The sequence below is a fragment of the Orcinus orca genome, chromosome X (assembly GCF_937001465.1).
Source record: "Orcinus orca chromosome X, mOrcOrc1.1, whole genome shotgun sequence".
NCBI classification, from domain to species: domain Eukaryota; kingdom Metazoa; phylum Chordata; class Mammalia; order Artiodactyla; family Delphinidae; genus Orcinus; species Orcinus orca.
In genome coordinates this window covers 28471881-28483891 of record NC_064580.1, presented here as the reverse complement: position 1 = coordinate 28483891, position 12011 = coordinate 28471881, and the positions used below count along the sequence as shown (strand labels likewise).

Sequence of the window (12011 nt, the reverse complement as noted above, 5' to 3'; positions counted from 1 at the left end):
TTCACGCGTGTGTGAGTGCACACGCACGGACACAAACACAGAGATTACAAATGAAATATTAGAGGGAAAATCAGCCTTACATGTAAGCAAAGTACATAGCCCACCTACTCCGTATGATTTCAAGGGTGCAAGAATATCCTACTATACAGAAATTACATCCCTCTCCACAGGCTGAATCCTAATATTCCACTTAACGAATTTCATTATTTTGGCTCAAAAACCTTGCCTCTCTCTACTAAACTGTAAATAACTTGGAAGGTGAATCATTTTGCAAAGTATCAGACTCAGGATTCCTTTGAATGGTGAACACCATTAGGATTTTATTTATAAATGTGTCCTACATTCCACTTCTAGAGCACTCCTGTGACATGATACATCTGAAGTTTAAAGGAGATACTGCTAAGTTTTCTCCCAGTAACAGAGCACGGTTTAAATTCAATAGGCCACATTACTACAAATAGGATAGAATTGAAAAAAGATATGAATAATTAAGCCCTAGATCAGGGCAATTATTATTACTGTTGTTTTTGCACTGGTCTTTTAGCATTTATGTGATATTTAATACTTTAATTAACATCTTCCCTTCTGAGATAGCCGAATCTGGGTCAATAACTATCTTCAGTGGTTTCAGAATATCTGTTAATTTATCCTAGCCTCTCAGGATGTCTCACAACCCTTAGCACTTGGTTATATATGAACTTTATTGTTTTCTTTGTTTCTAGTGTGTTAGTTTTCTCCCTTCTTTTGGTTCAGAAACTTCTTGAAGGCAGAAAGTGTGCATTTTGCTTTTCTTTTAATCCCCTGTATTAAAGAAGATTACAGATTAGAGATTAAAATTGATAACTAATTTAGATGACCTCAAAACACCTGTTCTAGGCTCACTCTTTTATAGAAACTTGTTCCCACAATTTCTACCTTCAGTATACCTCAAAACATTTCTCCTGTTTTCAAAGAAGTCACAATGGAAAATGTAATGGGTATTTTTCAAAAGCGTTGAGTTTTTACTTAGTTTTTTATTAGTTTATTCATTATTAGTTTTTATCAGTTTACTATTAACACATCATTATGTTCATTGTCAGACATTTCGACAGAATTAACTGGTGATTATGAATTAGATCGGTTGTGTTCTTTTGGGTGTGTGTGAGTTTCATTAGCCCTGCTAGGCTCTTTTTTTTTTTTTTTTTTTTTTTTGGTCTTCATTGCTGCATGTGGGCTTCTCATTGTGGTGGCTTCTCTTGTTGCAAAGCATGGGCTCTAGTCACGTGGGCTTCAGTAGTTGTGGCACATGGGCTTAGTTGCTCCATGGCATGTGGGATCTTCCCGGACCAGAGCTCGAACCCGTGTCCCCTGCATTGGCAGGCAGATTCTTAACCACTGTGCCACCAGGGAAGCCCCCGCTAGGGTTTTGCAATATATATCTTACAACTTTAGCTCCAGATTTCCAGTTTGGTATTCAAGTTATATAAATAAATCACTCATCTTAATTAAAGGACGTTAACATATCTTGAAAACTCCCCTATCCTCTCCAGAATAGTTTTACAAACACAGTGTTTTCCTAATTAAAAGAAAGATCTGTCGAGCCTTCTTTATCATTTTATGACTGTCAGTTTATAAATAAAGGAGATAGAAATTGACCTGGGAATTTCGTAACCAAGTTCTGAGCACCCAGGATTAATTTTGAGAAGAATGCCACAAGCCACATAAGCATTTCTTTTCATCTCATTTCACAGGCCTTCAAGAGGGAATTGAAAACGAAAGAACCTGTAATCATGAGTACTCTCGAGACTGTACGAATATTTCTGACAGAGCAGCCTTTGGAAGGACTAGAGAAACTCTACCAGGAGCCCAGAGGTAATTGAATGTGGAACTGTAATAACATATTGATAGAAGGATCAGTGGTGACAGAGTGACCCATCCATTCTTGCTGGCAGTGTCTGGATAGCTCTCATCTTTTCTAGGTTAAATAGAATCAATTCAAATTAAACCTTGATGTTGAAAAAGAAAAAGGAATTATAAAGCAGCATGCATAAATCTGTTTGCACATTCATAAATAAACATTGAAAGAGATTAGCGATCAATTATTGAAACATTTAGAAAATAAGAAACAAAAGAGATAATCTGTGAGGAGGAAATTTATTGTCACAAAGACTGCAAGCTAATTTTCAATTTAAGAGCCTGCCTGAAGTAAATTAGAGCTTGTGGTGTGCATCCTGACGTTTTTCTACTCAATAGCTTAAATGAATCTTGGATTATCTGATTGATATAAAGTAGAACAGATTCACTCAGGAAGACACGACTTCAGATGTGCTAAACTATATCAAAATGTATGCCACAGTATAAAAGAGCCATTAATCAGTAGGTTGGCCTCTTATTAAAGTGTACTCTTTCTTTTTTCCAGTGTGACCTTTTCAACAATGTTTTCTTTTTCTTAACACGAAAATGAATGTGGCCTAAAACCTTGTTGTCTTCCTAATTTAGAGCTGCCTCCTGAGGAGAAAGCCCAGAATGTCACACGGCTCCTACGAAAGCAGGCTGAGGAGGTCAACACTGAGTGGGAAAAATTGAACCTGCACTCAGCTGACTGGCAGAGAAAAATAGATGAGGCCCTCGAAAGACTCCAGGAACTTCAGGAGGCAACGGATGAGCTGGAGCTCAAACTGCGCCAAGCCGAAGTGATCAAGGGATCGTGGCAGCCCGTGGGCGATCTCCTCATCGACTCCCTCCAAGATCACCTCGAGAAAGTCAAGGTACCATCTACTGCTTGGCTTCAGGGCCCTTTGAGAGATTCAAAACAGGTTCTAATCTGAACTCACTTGCAGTGTTTTCTTCTCACCAAGTTAAAAATAGGGCCCTTAAACATTCGAAATCTTTCACAAATTCAAAGTCTTCTGGCACATGGTATTTCCTCTAAGAGAAGATAGTGATCTAATCATGTCTGTCTTCAGTAATACAAAATGAAATATTAAGTTACAGGGCAGAAAAATCATTTTGATTTTGCTATCAGGGAGTTAACTTAGGTGTACTAAAATTGTCTGATTTACATGTGCATGTGTGTGTGTATTTGTGGTTCTTAGTATCAGAGTAGGGAAAACTACAACATTTAATCAGGAGCCAGGAGTCCAGGTTTGGGCCTTTTTGCTAACTGAATTATGTGCCTTGGGTGAGTTACAGTACTGTGAGCTGAGACCAGTAATGCTGCCCTTCCCTGAGAAGGCAATGCGTACAATAGAATTTTGAGTTGGATTAGCCCACTGCAGATATTAGGAAATATCACTCTATATTTGCAATACTGTCCATGAGACCAAAATTAAATTCCTTTATGGCACAAAGATGATAAATGTATTTATAAAGAAAAAAATATACATATTTAGGAGGATCCTTTTGAAAACCAGCAACTTGAAACATCTTTTGTCTATTTATCTAGTGTCAAAACTAACCAAAGTCCTCCAAAATCCAAATGCAGAAGTGAAATCCTCACCTGCATTTGGCATGTTTACCAGCCCCCTCATTCTGGAAGGTCTCTTCTCCCTTGGCTTTCATGATACTGTTTCATCCACATTCTTCTTCTTCCTTTATTTTCCTCAGTTCTGAAACTCTACCCCACCCTTCAGATGTTGGTACGCCCAAGTTTCTAACCTTAGCTCAGTTCGCTTTTTATTCTATAAATCCCTTAGCTCAGTTCTCTTCTTAAGGTATAAATGCTCCCAGTTTGAAATGGCATGGATGGTGACAAATCTAAATTCCTAGTCTGAATCTCTTTTCTGCTCTGCTAACCCATATGCCATTAGGATTGAAATGCAACCGTTCTGACAGCAAGTCCGTTTGTCCTCCTGTTTACCCATTCCCCTACCGATATCCCTTTTTACCTGCCCTTTCTTCTGTGTTTCCTATTTCAGTTACTGGATCATAATCCAACAAGTTGCTCAGGCTAGAAACTTGAGGTCCATCCTTAAATCCTTCTACATTTTCATTGACTGCACTTGATTGCTCATTTTACCTCAGAATATCTCCTTTATATTTTCTTTCCTCTTTTCAACCAACGTCCTGTTCTAGTCCCCAGCACCTGTATACAGTCAGGTTGTTTTATTATACATCCTTAAATCCCATTCCCCAGTCAGTGCAGCTGGCATATCACAAACACTGCATTTTAAATATTTGGTTAGTGAATGAATGAATGAACCATTTCTTTACTGATATTTCTGTATTTCCATTCTTTCCCAACTCTAATCCAAACCCTTTGCAGGGAGCTGCCTGCCTGACGACGAAGTCCAGTGAACGCAGAGGGCAGGTGGCCCTGTTTCTTCCTAGCCCTGGCTTAAATTTCTGACTGTTGCTCCTGTCCTCTAGGCTATTCAGGACACACTGACCACACCCCCCTTTACACAAATATGCCATCTTTTTTCATAACTCTCTGCCTTTGCATATGTTCTTCTCTCTGCTTGGATCAGCCCACCTTATCTGCCTGGTGAACTTCCACTCAGCCCTCAAGGCCCAACTCAGAGGGCATCTGCCCTTAGAGTTTTCCCTGTCTTCCACCCCCAACTCCCGCCAAGCAGAAGGAACTGCCCTTCATTCAGTGCTTTCATAGGTCACCACACATGCCTAAATTGTCACACTTAAACTTCACATGTATTGTGGCAAGTCACTTCTGTATTTTTTTTCTTCCATAGAAGGTGAGGTTCCTAAGAGCAAGGATCATGCTGTATGTCTTTGAATTCACAGTTCCTAGCACAGTGCCAGCAACATATAAGGAATCCAATTCAGCTTCTTTTTATTCCTTCACTCAGCAGTTGTTTGTGAGCTACTATAAAATGTGCTGTACGTGTAGTTATAAATGAAACAGACTCGGTCTTTGTCCTCATGAAGCCTACAGTCTAGTGTTGAATTGAAAAGCTCTTCATTATAATAGTAGGTGAAGATTTAAAAGGAGATGAAAAATTTGACTATAACTTCCAAAATATCTTCACCGACATTCTATGAGCCCATGTCTAATATTTAAAGCAATGGTTAACATTTCTGTGTACATAAAAATTAATGTTTTGAAATGTATTACCTATTTAGCATTAAAAATACTGAATTTTGTCCAAAAATATAGGAACTAAATTCTGAAAAATTTTCCCCCAAATGGCAAATAAAAGAATGTCCCAAAGGAAGTAAATTAGTTAATAAGTCAAGTGGCTGAATGTCTAGGCTTTAGAGCAGACATAAAGGCTGCATTCTGAGCCGTATCTGTCACACAGGAGCAGTAGCAGGATAATGAATATGGATGGAGAATGTATACAGCGTGACTTAATAACAAAAACTAACTAAAAGCAGAACAGCTCAAATATCAGCTGGTCCTTACCCAACCCTATTTGCAGTCTTCTTTTCAGTTCCCCTCTCTCATCTGTTCTTGATCCTAAGACGAATTTCATTTCCCATATACCCTAATTGGTAAGACCTCATTCTGATCCCAATAATAACAAAACATATATACATTAAACGTTTGTTTAAAAAGAGCTTATGGGACCTCCCCGGTGGTCCAGTGGTTAAGACTCTGCCTTCCAGTGCACGGGGCACGAGTTCCATCCCTGGTCGGAGACCTAAGATCCCACATACTGCGGGGTGCGACCAAAATTAAAAAAAAAAAAAATATATGTGTGTACTGGTCATAATAGATTATTTTGGTTTCTGAACCAGTATTGTACAAATATTTTATGCATATCTTAAAACTATAGATTATATGAATTCATATATATTTATTTCCCTTCAGTAGTTCCTCTTCATTTTGCAATGGGAATGAAAACCCATCTTTTTTCTGTTGCATCTCAGTGGTACCAGATTTGAAACTCTGAAACTTTCGTGTTGGTGGTTTACAAGGAGTGAATTCTATTAACTAAAACTTACTTTGAAAAGAAGAAGAAGAGTACCGAAAACCACTATTCCCATTTTTCTACTCAGCAGTTTAAGCCCTCAGAGGCTCCACGCTGTAGGGAACTCCAAACGGATAGCTAGGCAGGTAGCCAGAAGAATATTTTATATACCCGTCTCAGTTTGTTTTCATCACCCCAGTGACTGTCTCATAATATCCACCTCCATTCGGATCTCATTTGTTAAAGAAGTTGTTATTTAAGTAACTGTGGAATGTGTGTTTCTGTGGGATTTAGCATTACCTCATTTCATTGGCAAATGCGGCTTTTGGGTTTGGAGAATGGATAAAACAACTAAGTCCTGGGACACTATGGATATGGCGTGATTACTAGTAATCATCTTTAGGACAGTGTACATAAATGAAGAGAAAGGAACATAATGTTAATATTGACTATTCAGCTCACTAAGAGCCTCTCACCCTTCCAAATATAGCTTCATAGGAATAACCACTAGAATAAAATTTAAATTTTAAATGCCTCTTTATTTTTAAAATTCATGATTCATACTGCTTATCAAATATTTTAAGGGCAGAATCATGATTTCTCACTTTACTGGAAATAACACCAGTGCTTATGTGACTATACAAATGTTCTTACTTTCCTTGTAGTAATGGGGAATGAGAATAACTCCTGGAATCACTAAGTGTTCTACATAGATCTATAAGTGGACCATATGTAGCTTTTAATAAAGTAGAACAACTTTTGCAACTAAAGTCTACATATGACATTTTTGTTCTTAAGAACAATTCCTGTGTGAAAAAGTTCATGGGAGTTGTTGTTTTCCCCAGTTGTCTCTTTGTCCTAATCCACCATGGTTTTTTAACACAGATTGCTATATCATTCTTAAGCCGGAAACATTTCACTGCCCTTAGTTTGCCAGTTGACTTGAAACACAGTTTTTCACACACCATGATTAGGCTATCCCAGGCTGCCATCTTGGGGTATGCAAATTTGTCACATCTATGTAGTTATGCATTTTACGTTTTTGTTTTGTTTTGTTTTTTAATCAGACTTGCAACTTACATTTTTTACTATGAAAAGTCAAGGACAGGAACTCTGTGAGTTTTTCCTTAAAGTTCTTACAACAAAATATTTTAATTAGACCTTTTTGGAATTATAATTGAGAATAATGTAGTGATGTGTGTAGTAGAAGAGGAACTATGATGATGAAGCCGCCATGCCATCCTGACTGACTTTATGTTCAAACGTTCACATCTAAAAATGTAAGAAGAGGGCTTCTCTGGTGGCGCAGTGGTTGAGAGTGCGCCTGCCGATGCAGGGGACACGGGTTCGTGCCCCGGTCTGGGAGGATCCCACTTGCCGCGGAGCGGCTGGGCCCGTGAGCCATGGCCACTGAGCCTGCGCGTCCGGAGCCTGTGCTCCGCAACGGGAGAGGCCACAGCAGTGAGAGGCCCGCATACCGCCAAAAAAAAATAAAAAATAAAAATAAAAATAAAAATGTAAGAAGAAAACTGGCAAATGCTTCTCTTCAGACTACCTGTGGCTTGGTTTATCTGAGAAATTTGTCAAAGAAATGCTATCTCAGAATTTGACATTGAGAAAAGTAAGTATGTTTCCTCCTGATAGGGAATGTGAAATGTGATGTAACATATTAGAATTTCATATTCACCTTCGGAAGCCGGAAGCTTTCAGCCATGTTCACGTAACTGTATCTTCCCTTACTGTTTTTCTCATCTTAACCCTGGTTCTAATATGTTATTATAATTTTATCAATTTTGTTACATTTGTCATTTATATGAGTTGACCTTAAATCCTTTCTTATATATGAGTTTTATAGAGAAAGTTCATAATCCTTTCTTACAGAGATAGGGGATGCATGGTCAGACAGAACCATCACAGAGCAGCCCTTAAAATGATTCAAAATACGTAAGCTCTCCCCACTCTGAATAAAGGATCGATATCTCCACAAGGAATAAGGTGTACTACCTGTAGTAGGAAAAGGAAAGCTTAGTCATATTTTGTTAATTGTTATTGGCTACAAATGAATTGCTCTGTGGAGGCTTTTGTTATCGTTTTTATACGAATGCTGTGTGTGCTATGTAAGCCTTTGATGGAGAAGAAAACGCAAACAAAAAAGATATAATCCTTTATAAATCTGGGTTAAAAATGGAACTGATGCCTGTCCTATGGAGTAACTAGGGTTTTATCTAGTTTTCAAAGCACACAATTGTGATTTTTTAAAGCATAGGATTTGGCCTTTAATATCTGGGAATATATCTATAAGAAGGCATATTATAGTAACTCTCACTTATATACTTCAAAAGTATAGTATTTATTTTTTAATAGAATGGTCATTGTTGGCCTAACTAGAGCTTAGAAACTAAAGTAGGAATTAATCATCTTAAATTTCCTAACCAAATTATTTGTCCGATGTAAAACTAAGTGTAAGTTAGTGTTGCCAGGAGAGCTTATTACTTAGTTGCCATGTATTCGCTCTCATTTCCTGCTTTGTTTATAAAGTTAAAGGCAAGTTACTTAGGGTAGCAATGTCAAATCACGTTCCTTACCCAAGGCATCTGACTTTAGAGAGTGCTGTGTGTGTTTTTAAAGCCCCTACCTCGATTTAGGCAAACAGAGCCTTCGTTTACCATGCTATTCCCATCCTGCCTTTGAAACTTCTGAAAAGGCAGTGCAGAGTAATTGTTTCAGACATCTCATTAGCATACTTTGAAGTGCATATAAGTTCTTTTTCAGTTTCATTTGAACCCCAGCTGTCTTCACCGAAGTCTATAATCAATCTGAATTAAGTTGTCCTACTTCTCCTAATAAGTCTCTTATTAAGTTCTGCATCAGCCTCTTAGGGAGACTTAAAAGCTAATTCATGTAGAATTGCCATTTTCTACTAATTCATTTGTCATCTCTCCAAATTCCAAGGAAAACAATTGCAAAGACTATTAATTTGGCTCTTCATAAACAACTTACGTAAGTGTAGTATACATTGGAACCAAGCAAATGATTTAAAACAGTGGGTAGGAAGAAATAAGTTGATGACATTCAACACTGCTTTCTTTTTGACTTTTTTTTTCTTTGCGGTACGCGGGCCTCTCACTGTTGTGGCCTCTCCCGTTGCGGAGCACAGGCTCCGGACGCGCAGGCCCAGCGGCCATGGCTCACGGGCCCAGCCGCTCCGCGGCATGTGGGATCTTCCCGGACCGGAGCACGAACCCGTGTCCCCTGCATCGGCAGGCGGACTCTCAACCACTGCGTCACCAGGGAAGCCCTTTTTGACTGTTTTGAGATGCCCTCCACATTCAAAGCACAAAGCCATTTGTTTAATAAGAGAAACATCCTTCTGCTCTTACTTTCATAAATAAGATAATTACTGAGTGAACTTTGCTTAAAGGTAGGAAGAGGCTTTAGAATAGTAGGAAAACGCACATGTTCTTTTTATTACTGAACTTATTTTAATTTGGACTTCTTTGTATTCCTTTGATGGACTGTGATAAAAGAAGGAGCTAGAATTGGTTACCATTGTTACTGCATTAAATCAGAGTTGTACAGCTCTTCTTCTGGTCATGGAATATTTAGGAGAACATGGCTAATCAGAATGTTCAGCTAATGAGTTCGTCTGACATTATTCTACTAAAGAAATATTTAATTAGATAATAAAAATTCCTCCAGAGAATATCACCCTTCCTACTGTTTGAAAACAACCATGTCAAAAACTGATCCTTTAATATGCCAATCCTGTTTACTGTGGATTTATTCCAGAAGCTTTGTTTGTGGCTGGTAGTGATTATAAACAGTATTCCTCAAGCCTCTTGGGTAATAAAAGACTATTCAAAACAAAAACTTAAGTCATATAGTATCAGCATTAACAGATCTAAAAACTCAATCATTCATTCATCTATGATACGGTTAAAACCTGTACCCAGAGAAATCTGATCTCATTACAGAGTGTGAATGTTTATTTCATGAATAAAATCGTATTGGGAGTTGTTATATTAATGGCATCGTAGTTTTCCTGAGAATATTATTATTTAGCACCAAGCTGAGAGAGCAAGAATTTGTATTGGCTTGCATGTATGGGTGTCTGTAACACATTAACTAGAAACAGTTTTAAAGTGTGAGTTATTTAACTAAAATTCCATATTTCCTTAGAAGATGGGAGCACACAGTCAGTATGTATTTTTTTAATTCATCTTTATTGGAGTATAATTCCTTCACAGTGCTGTGTTAGTCTGTGTTGTACAGGACATGGAAGCAACCTAAGTGTCTAGCAACAGATGAATGGATAAAGAAGATGTGGCACATATATACAATGGAATATTACTCAGCCATAAAAAGAAACGAAATTGAGCTATTTGTAATGAGGTGGATGGACCTAGAGTCTGTCATACAGAGTGAAGTAAGTCAGAAAGAGAAACACAAATACCGTATGCTAACACATATACATGGAATCAGTATGTATTTTTATTCTCCTTTGACATCTACCAAAGTTGCAACATAACTTCACAATTATGTTACTCTCCTACCAGAAGCACAACAAGGAATGATTTAAGAACAAATAGCCCAAAGGGTGGGCGCCTATTGTGTTCCCGTCATACTTGACAATTACAATTTTTAGAATTACACAGCTAACATTGACACCAATATTATGCCTTATGCAATCTTACCTTAACTAAGTTAAGCCATGGCATTGAGTAGTTGTTCTTGGTTAACCAATTTTCTGAGTATTATGGGAACACATGTGCCTATGGTACTAATGTAACTCTTATTTTAATGGGTCCTGAGAAAAGTAAACTTTTTCAAAAAAGATCTTTCCATACTAAACTAATATTTTTAGTTATAGTTTACAATTACTCTGGATTTTTCTATCAACAGTACTTGTCAAAAGCAGTGCTTCTCAAACTTTTCTACTTCAGTTCTCTTAATGGCCAAGGAGATGAAGCTGGGCATCCTCCCCTTCCACCTGTTTACCTCCTTTTCCCACGAGCATGAGTTTTCTGTGATGTTTATTTTTTAAACCTCATTTCAATTTTGTAATCTTCTCCAAAATGGATTTGTTATGTTTTAATATAAAGATGTTTTTCTCCAACATATTAAGTAAAATGAATCCTCCAGTATATTCATCTATGGGTATGAAAGCATAATTTGAGAAGCATGATAGAAAAAATTGCCCAATTTGTGCTGGCTTCATCTTTTTCCAACAACTTCTTTCTTTTATGTGCTCATACACAAAGAGTAGATCCTTGCCGTTTCAAATGTATCGTTCGCACTTTCATCTGATCATTGTGATTCAAAAGGTCCATGACATGTAGCTCTTTGTGATTTTGAACATATATTCTTTGAGGCTTTTGTGCAGCAGTCACTTAACTAATGATTTAACTGGTGTTATAGGTCAGGTTCCCTGGAAGCAGACCCTGAGAACAGGGGTCTGGGTGCACAGGTAGACGGGCTGCTTTCAGGAGAAGCCTGTGTGGGAGTTACGGAAGCATAACAAGGAAGATGAAAGAGTCGAGCAAGCATGCCATCTCAGGCAAAATCTAGCTTTGTGTCTTGATTCAAATGGAGAAAGCTCTGGAGTATGAACCACACAGCAGAGCTGGTCTTTTATACCCCAGCCAGTCATTGTATGCTAGTAAACATTTATCCGCTAGCTCTGAGGTGAACACTGATTTGTAGTGTTTTCCAATTGTCGTGGTGTAAATACCCCCACCGTGGCTGATTCAAGCTACCAACGTGACCTCACCGAAGGCAGACTTGGGAAGAGACACACACAATTGACTCTTGGGCTCTGCTCCAGCACACCACTGGCTGTGGCCCACCACTAGAGACATGAGTTACCTCCCAGGCCAGGAGTGTGTGTTACCTCCTGGGATAGGGGGCTCCTATCAGCAGAGATCGCCTCTCTGAAGAAGAGAAGCAGCTGTGAGCCATTAGTAGGCGACCATCATAGCAGCTGGGGCATGGATGCGCAGGCCAGGAAAAGTGTTCCCTACAGCCAGTAAGCGAACCTAGTGCTCCCCTCAGCCTCCGTGTCTCAGCATGGCCCTTTCAATGCTGTTTTGTTCTTGCACGTGCAGTAATTCGTTAGAGGTGATGAAAATTTTGTTTCTTTGTGAAAAATCTACCCTCCCC

The 12011-nt window shown here is 38.5% G+C and overlaps 1 protein-coding gene across 1 annotated transcript in view; it reads left to right on the top strand.

Moving 5' to 3' along the window:
- The window catches only part of DMD (dystrophin), a 2251544-nt gene that overhangs the window by 1891965 nt on the left and 347568 nt on the right, over positions 1 to 12011 (top strand). Inside the window, exons 58-59 of the mRNA XM_049704774.1 lie at positions 1731 to 1851; positions 2479 to 2747. Coding sequence (XP_049560731.1) covers positions 1731 to 1851; positions 2479 to 2747 — 390 coding nt within the window. The remainder of the gene's footprint in view (positions 1 to 1730; positions 1852 to 2478; positions 2748 to 12011) is intronic.